General features: G+C 26.2%; 8 protein-coding genes across 19 annotated transcripts; 3 read left to right on the forward strand and 5 right to left on the reverse strand.

Moving 5' to 3' along the window:
- The first annotated feature begins 123 nt into the window (after positions 1 to 123).
- Positions 124 to 2,706, forward strand: bys (Bystin). The gene is made up of 3 exons (XM_033349049.2): positions 124 to 342; positions 597 to 1,528; positions 1,596 to 2,706. The coding sequence occupies exons 1-3, from the start codon at positions 211 to 213 to the stop codon at positions 1,822 to 1,824; spliced, it is 1,293 nt and encodes a 430-aa protein (XP_033204940.1). The 5' UTR covers positions 124 to 210; the 3' UTR covers positions 1,825 to 2,706.
- LOC117165724 (ribonuclease H2 subunit B) lies at positions 1,575 to 11,383 on the reverse strand. 2 transcript variants are annotated; one of them, XM_076617262.1, is made up of 5 exons: positions 11,268 to 11,383; positions 5,112 to 5,350; positions 4,700 to 4,985; positions 4,347 to 4,567; positions 1,575 to 4,269 (listed from the first exon to the last, which is right to left on the reverse strand). In XM_076617262.1, the coding sequence occupies exons 2-5, from the start codon at positions 5,271 to 5,273 to the stop codon at positions 4,177 to 4,179; spliced, it is 762 nt and encodes a 253-aa protein (XP_076473377.1). In that variant the 5' UTR covers positions 5,274 to 5,350; positions 11,268 to 11,383; the 3' UTR covers positions 1,575 to 4,176. The 2 variants fall into 2 exon arrangements, with proteins under 2 accessions (XP_076473377.1, XP_033204948.1); XM_033349057.2 differs by lacking the exon at positions 11,268 to 11,383 and adding an exon at positions 5,583 to 5,996.
- LOC117165723 (annexin B9) lies at positions 7,075 to 10,815 on the forward strand. The gene is made up of 7 exons (XM_033349056.2): positions 7,075 to 7,225; positions 7,391 to 7,442; positions 8,163 to 8,544; positions 8,667 to 8,819; positions 9,000 to 9,173; positions 9,702 to 9,883; positions 10,366 to 10,815. The coding sequence occupies exons 2-7, from the start codon at positions 7,413 to 7,415 to the stop codon at positions 10,417 to 10,419; spliced, it is 975 nt and encodes a 324-aa protein (XP_033204947.1). The 5' UTR covers positions 7,075 to 7,225; positions 7,391 to 7,412; the 3' UTR covers positions 10,420 to 10,815.
- A 403-nt stretch (positions 11,384 to 11,786) lies between the features above and the next one.
- Positions 11,787 to 16,064, reverse strand: LOC117165717 (uncharacterized). Of its 2 annotated transcripts, none has more exons than XM_076617253.1 (10): positions 15,611 to 16,064; positions 14,673 to 15,048; positions 14,311 to 14,541; positions 13,772 to 14,187; positions 13,431 to 13,663; positions 13,137 to 13,288; positions 12,862 to 13,009; positions 12,517 to 12,745; positions 12,268 to 12,458; positions 11,787 to 12,130 (listed from the first exon to the last, which is right to left on the reverse strand). In XM_076617253.1, exons 1-10 carry the CDS (start codon positions 15,634 to 15,636, stop codon positions 12,090 to 12,092), a joined length of 2,043 nt encoding a protein of 680 aa, XP_076473368.1. In that variant the 5' UTR covers positions 15,637 to 16,064; the 3' UTR covers positions 11,787 to 12,089. The 2 variants fall into 2 exon arrangements, with proteins under 2 accessions (XP_076473368.1, XP_033204938.1); XM_033349047.2 differs by having other exon boundaries at positions 14,664 to 15,048; positions 15,611 to 16,060.
- A 364-nt stretch (positions 16,065 to 16,428) lies between these two features.
- On the forward strand, positions 16,429 to 19,057 carry LOC117165720 (uncharacterized). Of its 9 annotated transcripts, none has more exons than XM_076617261.1 (8): positions 16,429 to 16,586; positions 16,668 to 16,852; positions 17,376 to 17,675; positions 17,751 to 17,937; positions 18,042 to 18,200; positions 18,334 to 18,528; positions 18,614 to 18,859; positions 18,914 to 19,057. In XM_076617261.1, exons 3-8 carry the CDS (start codon positions 17,549 to 17,551, stop codon positions 18,978 to 18,980), a joined length of 981 nt encoding a protein of 326 aa, XP_076473376.1. In that variant the 5' UTR covers positions 16,429 to 16,586; positions 16,668 to 16,852; positions 17,376 to 17,548; the 3' UTR covers positions 18,981 to 19,057. The 9 variants fall into 9 exon arrangements, with proteins under 9 accessions (XP_076473376.1, XP_076473375.1, XP_076473372.1 ...); XM_076617257.1 differs by having other exon boundaries at positions 16,430 to 16,586; positions 17,316 to 17,675; XM_076617259.1 differs by having other exon boundaries at positions 16,431 to 16,586; positions 16,820 to 16,852; positions 17,316 to 17,675.
- Positions 19,058 to 19,277: 220 nt separating this feature from the next.
- On the reverse strand, positions 19,278 to 21,154 carry LOC117165721 (uncharacterized). Its single transcript, XM_033349054.2, has 5 exons — positions 21,059 to 21,154; positions 20,648 to 20,820; positions 20,136 to 20,450; positions 19,832 to 20,059; positions 19,278 to 19,750 (listed from the first exon to the last, which is right to left on the reverse strand). The coding sequence occupies exons 1-5, from the start codon at positions 21,090 to 21,092 to the stop codon at positions 19,301 to 19,303; spliced, it is 1,200 nt and encodes a 399-aa protein (XP_033204945.1). The 5' UTR covers positions 21,093 to 21,154; the 3' UTR covers positions 19,278 to 19,300.
- Positions 21,155 to 21,220: 66 nt separating this feature from the next.
- On the reverse strand, positions 21,221 to 23,160 carry LOC117165725 (mpv17-like protein). Of its 2 annotated transcripts, none has more exons than XM_033349060.2 (4): positions 22,991 to 23,160; positions 22,114 to 22,385; positions 21,908 to 22,039; positions 21,221 to 21,825 (listed from the first exon to the last, which is right to left on the reverse strand). In XM_033349060.2, the coding sequence occupies exons 2-4, from the start codon at positions 22,369 to 22,371 to the stop codon at positions 21,580 to 21,582; spliced, it is 636 nt and encodes a 211-aa protein (XP_033204951.1). In that variant the 5' UTR covers positions 22,372 to 22,385; positions 22,991 to 23,160; the 3' UTR covers positions 21,221 to 21,579. The 2 variants fall into 2 exon arrangements, with proteins under 2 accessions (XP_033204951.1, XP_076473378.1); XM_076617263.1 differs by lacking the exon at positions 22,991 to 23,160 and adding an exon at positions 22,773 to 22,877.
- An 881-nt stretch (positions 23,161 to 24,041) lies between these two features.
- On the reverse strand, positions 24,042 to 26,240 carry LOC117165722 (transcription factor E2F5). The gene is made up of 7 exons (XM_033349055.2): positions 26,106 to 26,240; positions 25,682 to 25,791; positions 25,295 to 25,568; positions 24,987 to 25,204; positions 24,639 to 24,748; positions 24,521 to 24,568; positions 24,042 to 24,435 (listed from the first exon to the last, which is right to left on the reverse strand). The coding sequence occupies exons 1-7, from the start codon at positions 26,211 to 26,213 to the stop codon at positions 24,326 to 24,328; spliced, it is 978 nt and encodes a 325-aa protein (XP_033204946.1). The 5' UTR covers positions 26,214 to 26,240; the 3' UTR covers positions 24,042 to 24,325.
- Between the last annotated feature and the right edge of the window lie 319 nt (positions 26,241 to 26,559).

Consider the following 26,559-nt stretch of genomic DNA (forward strand, 5'->3'; position numbering starts at 1 on the left):
ATCCAGTTTTACTGATTCATTCTTATTCGATCAAAATAAGATTGCGTTTGCGCGATCATAACCAATCACCGATGTGGCTCCAAAATATCACATTTCCCGCTCCTCGGAAATGACTTCAGTTATTGCTTGGTTCCTATTCTTTATATTTCTATGTTCATGATTTGCGTCACATGTTTTTCTTGATTGTATGAAGTATTGTAAAATAATAAGATGGGCAAAGCAAAAAAAATAAAGGTTTCTAAGCAACCTAAAACAGCCTTAGGTGATCAAATAGAAGAAGAAAAAGCTGTAAAATCGAACAACAGGCGAAAGGTCAGAATTCGCCACGAAGATGATGATAAGGTTAGATTTATATATCTTCATTTTTTTAATACAAAAATGATTTTGATTAATATTTTATTATTGAGTGTGTTATTCTTAAAACACAGTAGCAATTCTGATTGATAAAGTTTAGTCTTTTAGTATAATTTGTCATGGAATAAAATATAATATTTTTAAAATTAATTTACATTTACATCGCTTATACTATAATAAATCATTTTAGATATTTAGTATAAATTAATTTTTAATATATAACTTTGATTGCAACTGTATAGTTTGTGGACCCTGCTCTTACAAAACGAATCCTATCTCAAGCCAGACGACAACAAATGGAAATTGAAGAAGAAAATGGAATTGGACAAAGTGCAAAATCTATAAAGAAACCATTAATAAAACTTGACACTAATGCTGAATTTAGTGATTCAGAGGAAGTATCAAGTGAAGATGAACAGGATACTGTACTGCATTATGAACATTTTGAAATAAATGAAGAAGATGAAAGAGCGATACAAATGTTCATGCCTAAGGATGCTGCCCCTATGAAGACATTAGCTGATATAATATTAGAAAAGTTAACAGAAAAGAAAACAGAAGTTGAAACTCAATTTTCAGATGCAGGCTCAATTCAAATGCAAGAATTAGACCCAAGAGTGAAAGCAATGTATGAAGGTGTTAGAGATGTATTAACAAAATATCGCAGTGGAAAATTACCTAAAGCATTCAAAATTGTTCCTAATTTAAAAAATTGGGAACAAATATTATATATTACTGATCCAACAAAATGGTCAGCTGCAGCAATGTATCAAGCTACTCGACTATTTGCCTCTAATCTCAAAGAAAAAATGGCGCAAAGATTTTATAATTTAATATTATTACCACGAATTAGAGATGACTTAGCAGAATATAAAAGATTAAATTTTCATTTATATCAAGCATTACGGAAAGCACTGTATAAACCTGCTGGTTTCATGAAAGGAATTTTACTTCCACTTTTAGAATCTGGAACCTGTACATTAAGAGAAGCTGTTATTATTGGATCTGTGCTTGCTAAAAATTCAATACCAACTTTACATTCTTCAGCAGCAATATTAAAAATTGCAGAAATGGATTACACTGGAGCTAATAGCATTTTTCTTAGAATATTTTTAGATAAAAAATATGCTCTTCCATATAGGGTTATTGATGCGGTGGTATTTCATTTTCTTAGGTAAAAATTTAAAATTAAGATATAATTTTAGTAATATTTCAATTTCAGTAATAACATTTATTTTTAGATTCGAAAGAGATCCTAGAGAGCTTCCAGTTTTATGGCATCAGGCATTATTAACTTTTGTACAACGTTATAAGGGTGATATTAGTTCTGAACAAAAAGAAGCTTTATTAGGATTATTAAGGAAACAATCTCATCATACAATTACACCTGAAATAAGAAGAGAATTGCAACATGCTAAATGCAGAGACATAGAAATCACAGAACCTAAATTAGAACCTATGGTTTGCTAGATATTTGTACTTTATTAATTTTGTAAATTAAAACATTAATAGTTATAAAATGAAATTCATCTTTTTTATCATATGTTTCAATCTAACTTCTAACTACTGTTATTATACTTGACATTTGATCCATGAATCTGTACGCTGCTGAAAACAGAGTGCAATAACATGTAAATTATTAATCCTTTCTAAGTTACTTCAGGCAATAAATAAATAAATTTTAGTGCAATCCAATTTTAAGAATCAGAAAAATTTCTAGACAATATATGGTACGTTGCAAATTTAATGACGATAATGGAATTGTTGTATATCAAAACAATTGAACATAACAATTATATACATATAATAAAAATGTCAGCTAGTTTGCTATATTATTATATTATGCTATATTAAGCTATGTTCGATTAGAATTACAGAAATACAAAATTTTAGCAACTAATCACGATTACTTTTGATAAGTATAGAGTACTCAATAATTATATTGAATTGGGTAATTATAACCATTTTTGATAACAAAAGGTTTATATAACTTACAATATTCCTTGTAAATAAATGTTACATACATGGATATATAAATTCAAACATTTGTAAATAATTAAAAAAAGTAAATAATTTTTCTTACAGATGAATATTTATAATAAGTTATTGAAGATTTTGATATAAATGAAATATTCCGTTATTTTGCTAAATTTTGTATAAAGATGTTCTATAAGTATAAGAAAAGCTACTAAAAAGTTGTAAGAAAAATACAAGATATAAAAGGAATGGTAATGGACTTGCAATTAGTACAAAATAAGAAGAGTTTCATAATTAATGTGATTTATAAAGTGTTAATACCTGATGTCAAAACGTTCATCACTGCTATTAATAAAAAACTAATAATGATTAAAATATGTATTTATTATGTCACAAAGTTTATTTTAATGTGGCTTCACTTAGTGAATCAATCTAAGTATTTTCAATCTCTTAATTTAAGTACTAAGTATCAGTTCATTATGCATATTCATATCTGATTTATCTTTTTTTCAAAATACTTAAAAACTCATGTGTGTGAAATCGAACAATACTAATTTCCTAAATATTGTTCACTCCATATTCTTTCTATTTTGACTCTTCAATATTACTTTAAATATCATCTTAACAAAGTTTAGTTTGAGACAAGTTAGTATATTAACAAATTAAATTATATCACTTTGTATTAACATAAAGCTTATTAAATACTATTGTTCAAATTAGTATTTATTATTTGAATTTATTGAAATGTTTCTTTTCTTAAAATTTTATGACTTTCTTAGTAACTACAAAATACATGTTAAAATTTTTATTCATTTTTTTATGATGGAACTTGAAATATCTACATTAATATTAGGCTTTTAATAGAAACAAAAATTGATAATTACATCACATTAACAATATTTTAAATACATATACGATACATTTAATTTTTTAATATTTTACCTTTTTATTAAAAATGACTGATTGATTACAATTATTTTGAGCAGTAAAAATATGCCAAACAAATACAAACGCTTTCAAATATTGACATATTTGACTGTATATGGATGTACAAAATATATACAAAAATATTGAACTTTGAGATGTTAAAATCAGATGTTATTTTTGTGCTTGTACTATTAGATTAGTTTTCGAAATTACATGTAGAAACATTCAATAATACAAATTGATGAATGTTGAACAATATTGTACAATTAGATTTTTCAATTATACACAATCTCAAATACGGATTTAAAAATTTAAATAAAAGTTCTGATATTTTGTTATCAATAATGGTAATTAGTATATTTGCTGTAATAACTAATAGATTTTGTTATATTTAAGGCCACCTTCGTGATCCTTGGTAATTGATTCTTCCAGATTGTTTAAGATATTTTACAATGAATTTTTTTCCAATGCGTTATGAGTTAGACATCATATAAGTTTAATATTAAATTATCTATTTAAAAGTAAACCATTTTAAATTACTTTTTAATATATTTTTTAATTTAAAAATAATGTATTGTGAACACGACCAATACTTTTACATGTTCAAACTTGCTATTTTCAAAATTTTTATGTTTTTTACAATATATTTTACATACATCCAAAATTATAATAAGTACTTAAATATTCTATTCCCCAACGTAGAGAGATTGCAACATATATATTAAAAAATATTTAAGAAATTGCTTATTGATTAGAGTTGTCTATTGGTTAAACAATTATTTAAAATATTTCAAGATATTTTTACAATGTTGTGAACCTGGTTCTGAATAACAGTGCTACAACTTGAGTGTATACATATTGCAATATTTGAGATTTCAAAAATTTTTATATATTTAGATTTCTCAAATTACCTAAAATTTATTTTTTCTTAAAGAAGCTAGTAATGCTCTTGGATCCAGCTGCTGCTTTTTGTCTAGCTAATTCTTTCTTACCAATTGTAGCTTTTTGAGGCTATATAAAAAGATACATCATGAAAACCTATATTATAAACATGCATTGTAAGATACAAGTACCCTTTTTTAAATTACCTTTTCTAATTTAGTTGACTCAGGTGTTTTTGGTTTTAATACTGATTCATTTTCAGTTGTATCTTTCTTAGGTTTCTTTTCTTCAACAGTATCTTTAGGACTATTTAATTTCCGTTTCTTATTTTCTGATTCATCTGCTAAATTTAAATGTTGTGCTAATTTTTTTGATAAATCTTCTTGAAGATACTCTGATACAATGCCATGTGCATATTTTAAATATTCTAAACAAAAAATGAGTATATTAATACCTTTTTCCTAATCCTAACATAAATAGATATTGTTTTATCTCTGAATGTTTATTGAAACAATAATTGAATTTGCTATTTACTAAAATTTTTCAAAATTTATCTTACCCACTTCTGAAGCAGTTTCAAGTTTAGTACTTTTAACATAAGTAGCACTAATAGCACCCTGTGATACATGAATGCCCTTCTGTTTTAATACTTCAATTACTCTTTCCACTTTCTTATGCAACCAGATTAATGCTTTTTCTTCATTAAATTTATAAGCTTGTAAAGATTCATCTCCCTTGCGGTCAGCGACTAGAGTCAGTTTTAAATTCTGACATTGAGTAAGACGAGTCGTTTCTATAAAATCTTCATCCCAAAGACATTGTTCTAATGGTTGTGCTTGTTGTGACTACGAGTGTAATATTTTTACTACTACTTAGAATATTAAACCCATAACAGTCAATTAAATCCCTACATTATGTCACAATAGATTAACATATATAATAATAAGTAAAATATAATAATGGAGATTTACCTTTCTTAAATAAGGTAATATTAAAAATATTGGATCAATAGGAGTAGATAAATGTAACTTTCCATCAGATTTTACATTATCATCTATAAACCATGACCTTTTATTTTCATCAAATGTCAGAACTTCTTGTACTGTTACATTGCCTGGACTAAATACAAACATTGCAGGTTGATTTGTAGCTGGATGTCTTAATTTAATAACATCAGGTACACCACCATCTGTATTATTTAAACTATCACCTGGAAGGCATAGAGATTATGTTGATCTATTTTATGAATATATTATTAAGAAATATAGTATAACTAATGAAACAGTAAGAAATAGGAAAATATTTAAAATTAATAAATAATAGGAAAATATTTATAATTATTAATAAGTTTAATCATCTTGGGTAGTGCTGGTATATGTCTAACGGTTATAAATAATATATAATAGAGAAATTTAAATACGAAATAATTTTTATTTATGCACCTTTCATTAGGAAAACCCATGTATTTGTGCCTGGATGTGAATTTGTTGTTTTAACACATTTTTTTGGTGATGCTTTGGTACGCGGCATATTTACGCGCGTTTTACACAAATCGATATTACGTTAGGTTATTTATTCCTTTCACAGAATTTTCCCCTTGTATTAATGCACATACACACAACAAATTTAGCGATCAGCCATTTTTCGCAGAACCCTCAAATTGTAACGTCTTATTACTAGATAATTGAAATATATTATATTGTGTATCTCTTTTAATAAATAAACAGGTTAAACGCGACATGCCGCCAATGTTGTAGGAAACAACATTTGAAATCTCGATGCGTAGTCGAACATCAGTGAATGGTCGATGATCGGAGTATTAGCAGAAAAGAGGCGTTACCGCGCTAATGAGCCATCTTTTAAAAAAGAAAGATACATGAAAATCGTACTCTAGTGTGAAAGATTTAAACTACAAATGAAAGATTTTTACTGATATGATATATGTATATTTAATTCCCATGTAATTTTGTATAAAACACATTTTAATGTCTACATACATAAAAATATATTGATAGTTTAAAAATATAATTTCAATCTATTTTAATTCAATAGCATGATTAACACTATATATTTTATTACGCTTATTATTTTTTCGTATTTGTATGCCTGTATGCATATATATATTAAATTTTACGTACATCGGAATATAACAATTATAAATATCCTCTATCCTATTATGTATATTTCTTTCACAATAGTCATACCGGATAAATATATCTGTATAAAAACATCCACACTTAACTAACATAATTTTAATAAATTTACCATTATATATAAATAATTAAATCAGCGGGTTTCGTTATATTTTATATAGATGATCCGATTAAATGTTTAAATCTTATGTAATACATCAATATTATATTATATAAATACCAGGAAAATAATTTAATTATTTGGATGTATAAAATTTAAATTTTTGCAATAAGTAAACTATAAAAAATGTAAATTTGAATATTTTACACTTATAACTTGTTACTGGAACTCCTTCTTTGTTGATATTCCCTTACACAGACAAAAATAATATTTAACTGCAAATAAAAATAAAGAAATTTATTAAAATAAATTACATTGCATTCTTCTTTTTGTAAAAGTTGCTAATATAGAATGTACTAAACAAAAAAATTGTGAAAGTCGAATAACCTTCTAAAAATTATCGAAAGAAGTTGTTATAAAATTTCCAATTGAACTATAGTTATTCTATTATTATATGAGTATAAAGAAAATACAACAATATAATTTCAAACTTAAAAATCCACGTATGGTGTAACACAAATTTAGTAAACATAAGAAGACATACAAAATACATTAACTGATGACATCTCCGAATCTTGATTTCATAATGATTAAGTAAATATGTAAGAATAAGTATATACGTTTATACATATAGTATCCGTTATGATGTCATTGGAAGCATTGTGGCCTTTTTTCTCTTACTCATTACTCACGTTCTAGTTAGTAAGCACCTTGAAAGAACTATGTACGTATGTACATGACGTGATGCGAAAGTGGGTGTGCCCATCATTGGTTAGCCGGCTATCAAACGTAAAGCTCCTCTCCGTTTTTATTTTTCGGAAACAGTTTATTGGTAAGTTTTTAAAAATATTTTTATTGTAAATACATTTTCATGCATATAAGCATAAATTAACATAAAAAATAATATTATAGACTATATTGCAATGTACAATACAGATATTTATATTATTCTTTGGTATTGATCAATTTAACTAACAATTATCTTTATTTATCTTAGGCAGTTCCCTGCGTAGTCAAAAATGTCACAACAACAGTATTATCCGTTTAAAGTAAGTATCTCTTAATTATTTATTAGAAGCTTAAAACATTCTTTAAATGACTGCTTTTAAGATTAGTCTATTTTTGGTATGAGCATTGATCGACCGTATTTTTATCGCTGCTTCGCTTGAGCTAATCAATCAGCGTTCAACTTCTCTTCGTATTATGAATATATATTTATAAAACAGTTTATGCTTTATTAGAAATTTAATATTATTAGTGTTATAAATTCTTTATATCATAATAATTTGCAATAAAGTACTTATGTCCTTAGCACAAATTATTGGAATATAGAAAATTAATTTAAATGGAAAAGAGTTTATTATATCTTATATATAAGAGTTATTATATCTTTCAAAAAAGATCTACACACACACTTTAGATATAAGTTCCATATTATGTTAATATAAAAAAGCTTTTTAATTTTAGGTATATATTTAAAAAATATATGTTTTTTGCTTTAATTCACTAAATATTGTTTTACTAAAATATATATATTAGACAAAAATTTGCATATTATTTAATGATAACAAACATTTTTCTTAATATTAACAAATTATATTTTTTTAAATTTCTTACATATCATAGTACCAACTTGTTGATAGCTTATAATAATGATTTAAGTAAAAAGATAATTATTATTCATATATGAATTGTATAATATAAAGACATATAAATCTATAAATATTTTAATTTATTTAAAATGATATAAAAGAAATAATCCTCTATAGTGTACTCCAACGGTATACCCTGCGGAACCATTTGATGCAAATGCAGATGCTACAATGTTGCGTAAAGCAATGAAAGGTTTTGGTACTGATGAAAAAACTATTATTGATGTACTTACAAGGAGAGGAATTGTTCAGAGATTAGAAATTGCTGAAGCATATAAAACTTTATATGGAAAAGATTTGGTTAGTGATTTAAAAAGTGAATTAACAGGGAAATTGGAAGATGTTATAATTGCTCTTATGACACCGTTACCTCATTATTATGCTAAAGAACTACATGATGCAGTTAGTGGATTAGGAACTGATGAGGAAGCAATTGTAGAAATTTTATGTACATTGAGTAATTACGGTATACGTACTATTGCAGCATTTTATGAGAACTGTAAGTCTAGCAATTATTTATTTTAATTAAATTTTAGAAAAATAAGTTTAATATAAGTTTATATAGGACTATTATATAAAACATTTATATTTATTAATTCAAAAATATTTTGTTCTTAACAGTATATGGAAAATCTCTTGAAAGTGAATTAAAGGGAGATACTTCAGGACATTTCAAAAGATTATTAGTTTCTCTTGTTCAAGCAAACAGGGATGAAAATCAAGGAATAGATCAAGCACAAGCTATAGCAGATGCTCAGGCACTTTATGAAGCTGGTATTTATAATAATACAAACTATTTTTAATAAAAGAGGATTATATGATTATTTTTAATAATTATTAATAAAGTAAAAGAAATCTGTGTTTTGTTTTGATATAAGAATTATTAATCATAAGTAATATAATATAAGTAATATAATATATTTACTTGAAACATAATTATTTATTTTGGTATAGGTGAGAAACAATGGGGCACAGATGAATCACAGTTTAATGCTATTTTAGTAACACGTAGCTATCAGCAATTAAGACAGACTTTTATTGAATATGAAAAAATATCTGGTCATGACATTGAAGTTGCTATTAAGAAAGAGTTTTCTGGAAGCCTTGAGAAGGGTCTCCTTGGAATAGGTCAGTATTTTGTTTATAGAAATGCCTAATACAGTGTTCCCTGGATCATTGTAACAGTCATATTCTCAATACACCCTCATCATATTTTGCTAGATCAGGTCCTCAGAGTCATGTGACTGATTATTAAAGAAAACAGAGCAAAAAGTGCATAACAGAAATAAAAGTTTCTATCTCTTTCTTATGAGAATATTATCAATAGATGGATGAAGTCTTCCTAATTAAAATGAGTACAAATATGATCTTACTTAGACTCACTTTCATTGGGAAAACCTTATCTGTACGTTTGTAGTACGTTTATTAATGTCTAATAAACACTAGAAAATTTATTTTTGCTGTAGGAAATCTGAACAATGCTCTATCTATTTGTAACTTCTTGATTTTGAATATAATTACAATGATGTGTGGGAAACACTGTACAATGAAATTGTAGTATTGACATTATTGAACTATATACTATATATTTATGTTTTAATTTAAGAACTGTGTTTTATATAATTTAATATAAATGCTATGATTTTTATACAACAGTAAAATGTGTAAAATCAAAAGTTGGTTTCTTTGCTGAGCGATTATATGCCAGTATGCATGGTATTGGTACAAAAGATCGAACATTGATCCGCATCATTGTTTCTCGAAGTGAAATTGATTTAGGTGATATTAAAAAAGCTTTTGAAGAACGTTATGGAAAATCACTGGAAAGCTGGATTGCGGTATGTATTCATATTGCTCTTTCTTCAATATTTTATGATATATTATTAGTTAGTAAAGTATTGTAGTATGTTGTTAAAATATATTTCTAGCAATACACTGTATATATAGTTCTATAATAAAATTGTTTTTAAAAAAAACATAGAATAGAAGTAAAGCTTGATTTTAACTAATTAAGTAATGCGATGCTCAGATGATACTCATACTCATGAGATATGTATTACATTATCGATCAAACATTTAGTTCAGTATGTTCGGATTTATATCTTATTCATTAAGGTAAATAATCTCATAGATGTATAATGGGTTATTCTGTGTATCTAAAGAATTAAAGATAACTATATATGATTTCAAAAATTTTGCTCATAGTACTAAAATTAGAAAGTAGTAAAAATTTCATTCTAATAAAAATTTCTAACTGCAGATTACATCACATACAATTGAATATTAATGTTTAAATTAATACCTAAATTTTCTGTTCTAGGGTGATACATCTGGAGATTACAAAAAGGCTTTACTCTCACTTGTTTCTACTTAATTAAGAGAAAATATTTCATGATAAATTCCAAAGCTTTAATAATATTTATAGCTCAAATAAAAGATGAGTGTCTTGCACACTTTTGCTTATACTTTTGCTTTACATCAATCTATTAATTAAATATATGGGTATAAAGGATTGTGCATTTTACTATATTTTTTACACAATTTTGGAATCTCGGAAGAATCTTTATGGTGCTATACTGTGCTTTTTATGATATACTAAAATTTATTTTTTATGAAGTATACTAGTTTACTAAATTGCATAGTTATATACTATTTTTTATTAAAAATGTTTATATATATATGTATATTTAACGATGAAAACCTACTATTTGTACAAATTGTTATAAAAAAAATCTTTATGAATATAAATATATTAAAATGTTAAACATTATATATTTAGTACGTTGAATATTTAGTGGCTAGCCGTGTTTTATAGATATATAAGTCTTAAAATATGTGTAAGTTATATCAGAGAGGAAATTTCCTCTCTGGTTTTATATATTTATCAAACATACTTTTATATAACATTTAATTTCAATATTTATAAATTTTACACATAACATTATTATAACATAATTTACTTTTAATAGTGTTTATTTTATACGTTTAAAAAATTATTTTATATTTATTTAAAAAAAGACAATACTTTTATTTTTATATACACGTAAAAGATACGATAAATATTTATTTTTTTATATACACTTAACTTGTTAAATATACAAACTTTACAGCATCTAACGCAACGCAAATACTCAAATAAAAAACAATAATAAAAAAACATACAGAGAACATAGTAAGGGGAGATAGCATAAGTCCAATTCTCTTTTCACTATCCTATCTTACCTTAAGAAAGCTTAGAAAATGTATACGACTGATAATTAAGATACTAGAACTGAAATCAAATCTGAAATATACTACACTACAGTTTTATCTCGAAATAAGTTTTGCCTATAATAACTGGTTTCTGACTCAAAATAAGCAACTCGCTATCCCCTCTTCTTCACTTGAATTCGCCGACAGAGTGAGAGATTCGAAACGAGTAAGAAGTCTGTGAAAGCAAGAAGCCATACATTTTTGTGATCGAATGAATAGTGACATCATTTAATAGAAAACGAATAGAATATATATAATGCTTTCTCATTCTAATATTAGCGATCCTGACGTGTTATATACTGCTCGACTGATCACTTTATGAAATTGCCGTTATCTCAAGCCTCTCATTCCTTCTCCGTGTTCTTTTTTGTCTCATTCGAGAATAAAATTAAGCCATATAGTACCAGTATAGTCTCGAATGTATTGCTTATTTCGATCCGAAACTGTATATTACGATATATTATTTGTTATTCCATAATATATGATAGATTGTGTTTTATTCTGCTATATTTTATTATATTATGTAGTTCACACAAGATACAGGAGATTATACAGATGCAATAGCAATTTATTATAGTTAAAGTTAAAAAACAATTAAAATTACATCAAATGTATACATTTGTAACACAGATTGTATCAGACTTTAGATCTTACTGTAATAAACAAATAATAATGGCAGCATATAAAATTTAAAATTTGTGTTTGTATATTAAGTAGGGAAATAAGACCAATAGAAAAAGCTAATTTGTTAAAGAAATGTATTTCTCCACTTATGTTGATATTGAATACTGATCATTTTTTCTTGTTATTTCTTAAACTTCTACGTACAAATCCTAAGGAAATATTAATAACATTAATTATAGCTATCTTCATGATCATGATTATATAGTATTGTATACTAATCCTAAGGAAATATTAATAACATTAATTATAGCTATCTTCATAATCATAATTATATAGTATCGTATACCTGTATTACATTTGGTGCGTTTTTTATTAACAGAAGATGTTTTATTATTCGATGGATAAAACAAAGCTGGCATTCTTTCAAAATACTTAAGCATTGGAGTTGGTAAGGTTTTGTCTAATGGAATCCAAGGTGGACTAGGTAAAGTGTGAAATATTTCATCATAAATTGTATGAATATCAAGATTATTTTTTCTGCAAATAAATAATGGGACAATAAAATTAAATAATACATTATTTTACAATCACTTACCCTGAACTTTCTGCTGATTTAAAAACAGCAGCAAATGCTCCATTTCTTATTGTATGTCTCAAAATATAACGTCCTGGAGATAAATTTGCAAGAGATTGAATAACATTATGTAAAATTATCAAAGTATTTTCAACTTTCGTGTTATAAAGTCTTTTAATTTCATTATTTATAGATATTGCTGTACGATGTTCTATTTGTAATATTTCTGATGTTTCACTTGATATTCGAACTAAAATAAATATACATACATTGCATTACTTTTGGGTGTATTATTGTAACATATTTCTATGCAAATATAATACAACTAATTTATTATACCGATATTGTTGATTTCAAATAATTTACCTCGAGCTAGAGATGTATGAGGCCTAAATATCAAAGATACCCATTGTTTCAATGCTTCTTCTAATGTTACAGCTTCAGCACCAAGATCAGGCTGATGCTCTAATTTTGGTGTTAACAATAATAATCTTTGTACTTCATTCTCTAAAATCTGTAAAAATAAGGTAAATAATTAACTCAACACTATATTATTAATTTTAACTGTTTTCCTCAGACTGCCTTTTAAAAACATTTCAATAAATTAAAAGTATATTAAATTTTACATAGCAAACACAAACCTCAACCCCATGTGTTTTTGTTCGAACTAACATTTTATATTCTTTAATAACGTCTTTCATTAATTCATTCTGTTCTGAAAGTAGTGGTCCAATTGTAAATAAGTTATATGATACACAATTTTCCATCACTTCAGAGGTTCCATTTTGTATATCTATTAATTCATAAAATTGATTACTTTTAATGCTTTTATTACTTGTTCTTTTTTCAGTTTTTATAGCTTATATAACTAGTAATTTTCATGAAGACATAACTTAGGAGACATATATCTATATAAATATTAAATATATTTTTACCTTCATTACTTGTAAAACTAAAGGAATTACAAAAATTAGAAGCAGTTGTATGCAAAGATTCTTCACAGTTTGTCAGATTCTGTTGAGTTAAAATTTCTTCAAAACTTTTATCCTCTTCTGGTGCATTTGAAGATAACTCATTGTTAATTTTTGTTGAAGCATTTTCATATTCTTCTTCTAATTTTAATAGTTTTTCACAATTAACATCATCAAATATATTATCATCTTCATTACTATTATTATGTAGTCAAAAGTGTAAATTGTAATATTATTCATAATTAATTAAAAAGAGAAATACAATTTAAATAAAAATATGTGGAAAGAATAAGTTTCTATCTTACCTCTCTAAAGCTAAATGTTTGGTACCAATAAAAAAATATTTCAGAATATATTTATACACCCAAGTATTTTTTTCTGGTATAGTACTTGCAACTGGGGGTGCTGGCTTATCTATGTAGATAACATTTTTATCATTGTGCCTTTTAATGACTATGGGTAAAATCCACGAATTTGAATATGTTGGACCAATATTATTTACTAAACAATTAAGACCACTGGATGAAATTACCAAATCTACATTATTATCTTCAGCCAATTTTTGACAATTTGCATCTTCACTTACAGGTAGTTTAAAAAACATCAATGATTCTTTGACATTTTCTTTTTCAGGAAGAAATCGTTTTTGTAATTGTTCTAAATTTATATGTAGCATACATGGTCTACTAAAAGTTGGCAACACTATCTTTTGTAATTTACCCTTCAAAAAGAATAAAAAAAAGATTTGTAAGGCAATAAAACATAATATATTGTTTTCATTAGCCACATCTCTAATTATATACATTATTTATAACTACTTATAAATAATATCTGTATTACTCACCAGTTGTAAACAATTAGAAAGAAATTTTACTTGAATATTTTTATCTGCTACAAATGGAATGCTTGTTATTTCAGTGTAATACCTAGGTAATTTATAAATAGATTGTAACTTTAATTTCCAATGTAAATTTATATAATCTTCACATGTGATTTTAAATGATCTTTCATGCCATTTACTTTTTGCAAACTCCAAAAATTCATCTTGTTCTTTAGATATTATTTGTTGTAAGTCCTACAATAACAGACATAATTATATATTATAGAAAATAATTTAAAATTACTTATAATTAATTTATAACTTCTTTATTAAGAGAGCAATTTCAATAATTTTTTATGACATTATGCTTTAAGTACCATATATACTTTTAATTCTTTTCTCTCTATTTGTGTTAGCTTCGGTTTATCAGATTTTGAAAATTTTAACAAGACTCTTAAACACATTGCTTGTTGTTCCTTGTTTAGTTTGGATTTCTTAAGACTTTTAAACATTGGTTTAACAATACCAGGTATATAACATTTGGTCTTTTTTGTGTGCTTAGGTTCATATTCTTTTTCCATTTTACTTAAGTCCAGATCAGCATCCTTCATTAGATAGATTTTAACATTCTTGTAATCTTCTTCAATATCTTTAAATGGATCTTTGAAATTCCCAGTCATAATTCGATACATCACACTTTCTTTCTCTAATCTTCCTTCATTAACAAAAGTATTATCTATTAGGTCTTCCAATGCAGTATTCCTATTAAATTTGATACATAATATTAAAATTTTTATTTATTATAGTTTAGAAATTTACAATTATTTTATAACAATTTCAATAATCAATATTTAGATAATAATAAATGTATTTAACATGTACATACATTTTTTTATGGCAAAGTATCTTAAACAACTCAAATATGTAATTAAGAATAGAAACTTTCATAATAATATAACAGATTACATATTTTTAATAAAGAATACGAGAAAATATTTCTTAAAAATATTTTCTTCAAATATTTTTTATAAATTATTACATAAACATATGGAAAATAATTTATTTTATTAGTAAAATATAATTCATAATAAGGTTGAAAAAAATACGAAAATTAAGTAAAAAAATACAAAATTTCTGTTTTGCATAAATAAAATTTATGGTTGTCCATCTCAAAGTATGAATCATAAATTTCATTAAAATGATAAATATCATCTATTTTCTGCTAAAGTAAAAAAATAGCAATAATCTTGGTAGTTTCTGCTGATTAAAATATATACTAATTCTTAATAAGTTAAGATATTTAAAAATGATTCTTCGTACTTACCAATCAATACTTGAAAATCTATCCATGATTAATAAATTAAAATAAACTATTCATGAACTGCATGTGCTCAAATTATCTTTTTAAATCATATTATTCTTATAGACCTTTTTCTTTTCTGTTGTATCAAAAATTTGTTTAAATTGTATAATTTAGGTTATCATACATAAGTCGTTAGCGTTTAGTTCCTAAATTTATAGATTTAAAGTACGCAACGCTCTCTGATAACCCCTTGATGACAGGTATGACAATAACAAATAAGACATAACTATCATAGTCATTGACATGCACAAAATTTATTATGCTTTCCGTTTTACAAATTTACTATCATAAACATCGTATTCTATTTACTCTAATTACATTTGTGTCGAAGTAAAGAATTCATAATTGCTTTACGATGTTCTCTTTCAGTAAGCTGTTGGTGAATGGTGCAGTTTTAACCCCTTTATCTTGCTATACCTATTACTAATGTCATTATTTAAAAAATACATGATGTAAAAAAAGGTTTCCACGTATAAAAAGAAACAATCTGTAATGATTTTAAAGAAAAAAGTTTGTAATGGGAAATGTAGGTATTAAAAATGTAAGAATCGATAGTTATGTTTTCAAAAATAAATATGTTTCTTTCTTTTGAATAAATACAAGTAAAAACTTTATAAATTTATACAAAAATAACAGCCAAGATTGCACGATTGTACATTTCTCCTCTCGCCATGCATATGTACGTTTTTCCCAAGTGTACCGGTGACGAGATGTGCTGATAGTGCAGCCATTGATCGCGAGAGGCCCTCGGTGTCCATTTTATAGCAAAATTTCGCCGATAAGCATTGATGATCTCTACTTATTTCTGGTCATACTTTTGGCTATATTTCATCGTGCCATGGTTAAATCAATTAATTTAACCTATATATAAGTGATGTATAGTGACAATAAATAATGTCCGATATATATTAATTATTATGGTGTGTACAAGCTATCGGTAAGATTCACGATTGACAATAAATAAACGTAAACATTTTTTCATATGCAAAATAATTATAAAAATATGTTTTACATTTAGTATTTGTCTTCAATATGAATACATATATATATTATTCGCAAAATTTTACACAATATGTTGAGTCCAAATTTTTTAATAAGATATTTCATAAAATATAATTAAACAAAATGTATAATCAGATATAATACAAAAACGTATTATTATTTACCTAGTGTCCACTTTCTTTCACCATTATTAAGAAAATAGTAAGTACAAACTTGTAATGTGAAATAGAAGTAAATTTTTTTTTTTAATATATTCATTAATAAATTGTATTTAATCAAATGAATAATGTATTGTAATAAATGGCATTGTTATATTTTGACATTTGTATTAGAAATGTCAACTTTAATATTACTAACTATTACAAAATAATTGTAATTTAAAATATTTTCAAGAAATTATATGTTGTTCATTTTTGTGTCTATTGAAGAAAATGAGTATATTGTAAATATATATGCAGTTATACATTCAAAACAGTTATAAAATACATTATAGAACAATATTGTTATATAGTAGGTTATTAATATAAATCTTTCAAGCAGGCCAAAGTTATTTTGAGCATACATGCCTTGAAGGTTGGTTGCCAACCTCAGAAATTCAGAATCTACTTCTTCAATTTTATGTATGAAAACAATTTTGATTAAACTTATTTAAAAATGGACTCAGATTCTACAGAAATGGTGAAAGAAATCAAAAATAAGGTAATATTACATTGGAATTGTCGAGGTCTTGTGGAATTTCCTGAAGCAATAAGGGTCTATGGCGGCCACATTCAAGAAATATATTTGAAATGGAATAAACTTACTACCTTACCTCCATGGATTATAGAACTCTTTAATGTAACTAATTTATATATCTATGGAAACTTAATCAAAGAAGTACCTTCAGAACTTTGTCAAATGACTCAATTAACAGTTCTTGATTTAAGTGCTAATAAATTAGAACAAATATCTCCTTCTATAGGAAACTTAGTTAGCCTAAAATCTTTGTTATTAAATGATAATTCTATTAACAAATTACCATTTGGTAAGTTGTTTGATGCCATAAGAAATATCAAATGTATAACTTCATTTAACTTGAATTTGTATATAATTCTTATAGAAATGAATCAAATGCATAACTTAGAAATTTTGTCTATTTCTGGAAATAAATTTGTTGCATTACCAGAATGGATTGGTTCCTTACCTAAATTAAAAGAATTAAGTGCTGATAACAATCGTTTGAAAGAACTTCCAAACAGATTGACTCTATCTCCACAACTATCAATAATTTCAGTATGCTCTAACAGGTTGTTATATTAAATAATTATTACATTAAATTATATTTTATTATCGATAGATTTTTGTTAACATTTTAAATGCTTTTATTTTACGCAGAATAATTTTTATGTAGGCTAAGATATTTACCATTAAATGGATTTGTATCATCCCCTTGCATTAGATTTGATGCAAATATATATTTGAATTATTTGTCTTATCCACTTCTTCATCAGTTAACATCTCAAATTCAAGATTCATATATTCAAAGTCAAAGAAATATCTTGGGCTATAGGTATGTACATTTTATAGGGTATATACAATTTAAAAATAATATAATGAAAAATGTAACCTTAAAGTATGTTAAAATCCTTTAAAACAAATTTATTTGCATTTGTTATTGAATCTATAAATATATATAATCACAGATGTTTTACAACCCATTGTGAGAACAATACATTATATACAAATATAAAATTAAAGATAAAAATAGATGCTTTACATGAAAAAGATACTGATCTCATGATTGATTTACCACGCCAGCTTTTAAAAGTTCATAATATACATGAAAATAAAGTTATTTCTTTATGGGAGTTAGCTTTAAGAAAAGTTTATACTGAAAGGTAATTGCTTATTTTTAGCAAATTTAGACTTCTAATATCATTTGATATTCTAAGAATACATTGTCTGATTGATACTGAATTTTAGATATAAACATACACTTAACATTTCTGTATCACCTATAAGCATAAATGTTCAATATGAACCAATTGCAATAAAAAATTATCAGAAACTTGATTTTAATGTTTCATGTAATTTGCTAATGAATGGTCCAACTAGTATTTGTGTGAATTTTCAATGTCAACAACCAATATTTACAGAAGCTTGGATCATTGTTGGTGTTAGCCATTACACAGAGTCTATAACAACAGTTGCATTGTGTTGTTGTAAAAGGTAAGATAAGTATTATATATAGATCCATGTATGATAATGGCTTTAATTTTTCAGATGTGCAGCTGAATTTTCTAAACATTCCAATATGACCATCAGGCATACTTGGCATTGTATAAATTAATGATATTTTATTAAATAATTCTGTAAATAAATTGCATAAAAAAAATAAAAGTTTAATGTTTTAAATCAGAGTAAAAAGCTTTGTATCAATCTTCCAATATCAAAACATTTACATATTATTTTATCTTATAATAGCTAGTACTTTGCACTCCCACCATACGAAAAAATTAGTTATTTTATTTATTATATAATTGTTTTTAAAATAATATATTTCTTTAGGATTTTAATTTTTAATTATTTTACATGTTAAATTTTTACTTTTTGTGCAGTAAAAAATTTGTTTAGACCATTCTAATAATTATTTTTTATAAAATACTATATTTACGCTATTAGGAAATCTAAAGCTCTATCGCGGTCGATATTACATTTTAAAAGTGCAGTAGATGCCTTTTCTTCAGGGAAACCTAAATCTCGTAAGACACATAGATTTTCATAATAAACTTTGGCTTTTTCTTGATTGTATTCTGTAAGAGCAAGAGCTTTTTCAGCATCTTCTCCGGAAATTCCGATTTCTTCTAAAGCTTGCACAGCCAATAAATATTCTACAATTTTTTTATTATCTTGACCACCTAATTCGCGTATAGCACGAGCAGCTCTCGATAAAGGAAATCCCATGTCGCTCAAATGCCGAGCTAATTTTTTATCTTCCTCTGTTAAATCCAATAATAAATTCATAATAGCAACTTGATTTGTTAACATAGGTTCTTCTTGCTTTAATGTTTCATGAGTGCTAGTGTCGGGACTTTCTAAATTTGGCCAAGGTTTCCAATCCTATTATACATATAATGGATAAGTAATTTAAAAATTGAAATCATTCAAAAGTATGCTACATTTTATAAAAAATACTATTACCTCCATGAGTGGTCTTTTTAAATCTCTTTGAAGTTCTTGTACAATCGCAGATACACTACGATGTTTGACATTCTCTTGTTCATTAACTTGTTCTTGGTCAATCGTTTCATTTTTGACATTATCATTTTTTTCTTGTGCATGAATTTTCGACTTATCATTAACACTTAAATCATTCAATAAACTCTCTAATTTTGCTGGTGGTATCCATTGAGATGTAGGCTGTAATACCTAAAATATGAACAATATATGTGTTAAGATTATGATTCACTTCTTGATTATAATAATTAAGAGATATTTTATTAACCTGAGCAAGTTCTTCCATTTCATTAATTGTTTTTAATTCCATATTATCAAATGGACTGCTTGTATCATTATCAAAATCAGCATAGTCAAGACCATTTGCTTTCACATGATCTTGAAGATCATTGGCAGGTGGAGATAAAGGCTGTGGAGTAAGAATTGTTGTTTCAGGCACAGGTGCATTTATAGGCTTTGTAGTATCAGGTAATGGAGGTGGTGGTGGCGGTGAAAATTCAGTTTTTTGTTTCTTCCTTTTCTCATCTAATCGTGCATGCCGCGCTTTGTTATTTACTTGCCGAACATTACGCCATTCTGTCATCTATAAGTTAAGTTATTGCAAATTATACTTCATTTATTTCATTGACTAACATACAAGTTTATATTTGAAACCAAATTTAAATTAATAATGATACAAATATATTAAGAAAGATCATAGGATTAATCTATATGCATTGTAAACTGCAAATTATTTTCAGATAAATGTATATCACAAGTTTATGTAAAGTAATACTCAACCTTCTCAAGTACTGATCGTTCCAAATTGAAATCATAAGTTAATTTGGATACATCTGGTAGTTTATTATTATATGCAGCTGGTAAACATATTTTTCTTGGAGGTTTATAGGCCTCTGCAATTTTAACATGTACTCCATCCATGTATGATGCAATTAAGTCACATTGTGCTGATACTGAAGAACGGGCCATATCTCAGCATTAGAAGTTCGGTATTTTTAAAAAATAGTCAAAATTTTAGTCACTACTATTAATCTTGTATCATAACCTCATATCGTATTATTGTAGTTATATTTGTGTAGTCAAATTACTTTTCACTACTAATAATGCATATTTTTAGGAAGATACACAAAAAATCACATGTTTCTTATTATGTTATATGTTAATTATACTAAGTTGCATTTGACAACTTACGATGATTTGAATTTCTGATCTTCAATGAAGCCATATTGAATTCGCTACACACTTAAAATCGATAGAAAAACGAGAGAAAGAATCGATAAAACATTAGTCTTTTAGATTTTTAAGTAAAATACATAATTTAAGACTAAAATATGAAAATTTATTTTTACGATGGTTGTTTAACAATCATTTATTTTTTATTATTTATTAACAATAAATAAGTTATTATCAACAGTGTCACAATAAATATCACTCGAAAATTTAACAATAAAATTATGTCTTTCATACCTTCATGATTTTGAACTGTTATCAATTTTTAACTATACCTATTATAATACAAACATATTATCTACATATATATATATATGCATAATTAAATCTTTTAGTTCATTTTGTACTGTAGACAACAGGTATTGTAATTGACCTTGTTGTGCAGTATAATTTGTTATGCAGATATATTTACATGTACATATTGTATACATATACATGTATGTAAGTTAATCAATTGTGCTAAATAACTGTCATATAAATCTTTATCGTATAATGGATAACCTTTCATTTTTATCTTCTTTTTGATCAACATTGATACTTTTTTGACTTTTGTGTTTTAAATTATTGTCACTTTTTAAATCTTGTAAGTTCTTTGCTTCCAAAGCTTTCATATATGCAAGGAAAGATGTCCAGATTAAACTACAAAAACTTACATAAATTACACGATTATGTTCTGGGACAAAAAAAAAGTTGATTGTTTGTAAAATGGGCCATACACAAACACCGACCTAAAAAATAATAGTTACTTATAATTTTTTGCTTATTTGTAGTCAGTGTATTTTATATTAATTACATATGTATATATTTTACTTTGTAAGTAGGCCAAAATTTATGTTTGACTTCTTCAATACATTCAGCCACTGGTTTCATTTCAAGTAAGTTCATACCAAAAAAAAAGCAACACATTGCAGTAGGACCATATGTGACTTGTTCTATTAAAGCCTAGAAAATAAATATTATTAACCTTTAACGTTACATTTTGTGAATACTAATTGTTTCAATTAATTTTAATATACTTTGGTAATTGCAGACTTCAGGTCTGACTTTGGCCAAAAGTATGAAGAGCACCGCATCCAACAATATAGTGTTGGAGCTACAAAAAACCCACCGTATAAACTAAATCTTAATGCTTGCATATAATTTAATTCGTCGTGTCCTGTTAATTTTTGTTGTATTAAACTTCCAGTCGGCCATATGACAGCATAAGAAACCATTCCTCTTACAATCGGATATTTTTTCGATACCTCGCGGATTTTTATAAAAATAAGACGCATTTTTGCAGTAATCACTGAAATATAAAACATTTTCATTATTAATAAAATATAATATTATAATATTATTAAATGGTCTTCATTATAAACAACTACAAAATCGATGAAACAACGCATAGGCAAACTAAATGAAGTTTGAAATCTGAAAAATTAAATAAAAAACTGACGCTACTGTTGTCTAGAATATGTATTTGTGTTAGCATATGTACTATATCATTGTGTAATTTATATTCGTATTAGTTCGTTCCAAAGGATTTGATAAATTTCATGATTTCTTTGTTCACGACACGTGACAAACTAATTCAGAATGAATGATGCTGCGCGCCAAACAAAAGAGTGCGTGCAATGTTTCAGAGATAGAGTTGTATTTTCTATATATGTATATATTATACGTATACACCTACTTTCATGTACATCCAGAAAAAATTTTTTTTGGAAGTTATGTCAATGCAAGTTATTGTATCAAACTGTCATCTAAACTGCACTGTTTACTTTTTTTAAATATTCTGATAAGTTATCAAATATGATAATGATAATACCATATAGCATCAATAAGACTTACAAATGACAAAATTATGATATGTAAATTATCTGTTTATTCGTACTTCTTTTTTATTCGTACCTTTTTTTGATAAGAAGTTAAAAAGTTGATAATGTTACCGCGGTTTGTTTGAATGTGACGCGAGAAAGCTCGCTGCACCGCGGACTTGTATGAAACAACAATTCTATAAGGTCGATACATCTGGAAATGATTCACTACTAGGGAAACACGCGCATACTGGCAATCGCCGGGACGAGACTTATATTCGACACGCGCAAAAGTACCAGCGATGACGAAACTGTTCGATCCATTCTTATCTGTCCTTGGTAATTTCGCGTCTTTCGAGTACAGTTTTCCAATAGTTTCATATATCGTATAAGTGACTACACATCACAGTTTGATTACGTATGAATAGATGATGTCGATAACAATGCGTAATGAGAGCAAAACAATATTGGAATGCCTGACGTCAGAGAAATTTGAAGTAAGAAGTAGATGTAGGTCTAATTATTGAGATTTAATCTATTCGCTCAAAATGGATGCAAAAAAGTTTTAAATAAAACATTTATAGATAAATTGTTTTTCTATAATTATATAGCATATATATAACAGTATTGAAAAACATGACTTCATTATAAAGTAAATTATGGGTTCTTGGTTTCCTTAGTTAAACTTTGTTTCCATTTAAATTTATTTTTCTTAACTAACTATAATATTCACAAACTTAATTAATGTCATTGAATGCAGTAACAAACGTACAATATACAATATGGGAAGTATATTATAAAGAGAGTACAGATACACTGTACTCATTTACAATAAATCATGATGATCTTATACATGGTCTAAGAGAACAAATTCATACAATTATACAGAGAATGTACATTTTATATTATCTCAAATAATTGTTATCTAAACAAATACGTAAAAAAATCATACGTAATTCAATAAAACATGTACAAAGCTTATAAAAACAATGCTAATTTGGACATAATATATCATTCATAAAAATATTTATCTTTTTGATACTTTCCTTGTATGTAATAACTATAAATAAAAACACATTTTTTCATTTTGAATGCATACAAGAATAAAGTTTGTAAACAAACTTATAGAAATAAATCATGCGTCATAGATTATAAAGAATCTGTTAATATTTAGAGCTTTTGTTACTTAATTAAACACAGTTGCAACAAAATTGATTGTTATAAACATTTTTCTTTATAACTTGTATTATTTTTTTATTTCTACTAATAAAAAAATACTGCATGTATTCAATGATCGTTATCCATATCCATTCTTTAAAATTATATACATAGAACAGCCTTTAGAAATTGTCAACAAATTTTTCTGCAATTTTGCACATTATTGGCACAGTCTGAACCATTCAATCATTTAAACTATATAACTTGTTACTCATTTTGCTGTAATATCAAACAAGTCACAAATTCCTTCATTTTCACTAAGATTAAAGTGGTAATCTTTTTCACTGGGTGGAGGACTTAATCTTACTAATGGTCCATAAACTGAAAATAAAGTTTAGAAAATTATGTGAGTATTATGACTTATTCAATTGTCCAATCCGGATATTGTTATTAACTTTTTACTTACTGTCAGAATAAATTTGATCAAATAACTCTAAGTCCTTTTGAGCAATATCTAAAATTATATCAATCAATTGAATAATATTATTTACTATATTTATGTTTTAGGAGTGAATATTATTTACCTGAAGTACTAACATCCCGAAGTACTATCTTTGCTTCTATTAATTCTGCATCATCCTCTTCATCTTCATCAGATATAACAGGGTCAGGCTTACTGGTTCCTTTTGGGGGCCTAAGGTTTAAAGTGAAATTTGTAATTAAATTATAATTGATAATTGACTTTTTAAAGGATTGATACTGAAGCATATTGCAAATGTAAGATCTATACCAATAGAATAGATTTTTCCTTAATATCTATTCACCCCTATAAAGATCATTTTACTCTATGCTCTCTGCAGATCAAAAATAATATCTTACTATTTTTGATGCGAATAGAGCAAACTTTTTTACATTTATAAAGCTACTTTTACCTTCCAACTCTTCTCTTTGGTTTAACATTAACTTCTTCCTTTTTCTCTTCTTCCTCTTTCCCTCTTTTTGTACCTTTTGCTTCTTCTTGTAGTCTCATTTCTAATATTTTATTATCATATGTTTTAGCTAGTTCTGGTTGAATCATGTACACCTTAATTTCTCCAGAACTACTTTTTAGAAACATTTCATAATTTAGTTTCTCATCATCTTCAGATGTCTAGCAATAATGATATACAATCAAATGTACTTATATTAATACACTTAAGATTATCCACAAGTATATATTTCTTTAAAAGTAAATTAATACCTGTGTTATATATTTTGGTACGCTTAATTCTGTATCAGGTGGAGCTTGAATTCCTAATACAAAATCATCAGGAAAATTTTCTTTAACATCCTCATAAGTAATATATGCATATTTCCTATTAATTAAATCATTCTCTATATTTTTAATACTTTGTTGAATCCATTGAGTATGCATATCTAATAATTGTTCATGATCTTCTAATTTTTTTATTTCATCTTTCAAATCGGTTAATTTTTCACCAACTTCTTGAGTATTACAACCTGGACCTGCTCCTCTGATAATATATTTAGAGCATTATATTAGACATAAGATATACAAAAATGTAGCTGTGACATGTTAAAGGGCATATAAAGTATTTTATAAAGGATGAACATAAGTGAAACATACTTCCATTGGATGCTATTTTTGCTTTTCTTTTCAATGAGTCCAATACCTTCAAGAACGTTAGTAATATCATAAATTCGTCGTTTTTGTCGAACTTCTAAGATATCAGCTGCCTAGAACATTATAAAATTGCTATCATACGTTATCAAATACAATCGTGAATTGTGTTCTATCTTTTAGGTTATGTAGGATAGCACGTTGAGATATTAAAACTAGTAACATTTTTACTGTGTAATGTTAAATAAAATTAATTTGCGACATAGAAATTATCTACGATAAAAACATATCGCGAATGAATATGAAATATTGACTTCAGTGAAACTTATTTCAAAATTCCCGCAAGCTAGAAATGGCGTGTACGCCCGCGACAACTTAACCTAGCAAGTAGGTTAACTTTTTATACTTAAGCGTTTATGAAAGCACTTACTACTTTTAAATCAAGAACACCATCTTTTGCTTTCTGTAATAAAGTGACAAAACGAGTTGTTAACAGACCAAGGGACTTTTCAAATCTACTTTGTTGATTATCTGCCATCCTCGAGGTCGTTGTCAAAATTTTCAAAACTCACTATTCCCTTCGAAATTGCCGCAACACCACAGACGCCATCCTAGTTAATGCGCAAGAAGTATTTAAATATAAGCGCGTCTCTAGTGTCGACATACCGTTAAAAATGTTGCTTTATTATCTAAACTACTGCTTTATCAAATGATATTTTCACTTAAAATGTTTTTTAATTTTAAGCAATATAACATAGCAATTTTTATTTAGACATATATTTTTAAATAAGTTTACAAAGTTTTATTTGGGTCAGTTTTATTTAGTTTCAATGTCTATGCTCCATAATTTGTTACCAATATTCTCTTATATTACAAGGATGGTT

Source organism: Bombus vancouverensis, chromosome 3 (assembly GCF_051014615.1).
Source record: "Bombus vancouverensis nearcticus chromosome 3, iyBomVanc1_principal, whole genome shotgun sequence".
Classification (NCBI taxonomy): Eukaryota; Metazoa; Arthropoda; class Insecta; order Hymenoptera; family Apidae; genus Bombus; species Bombus vancouverensis.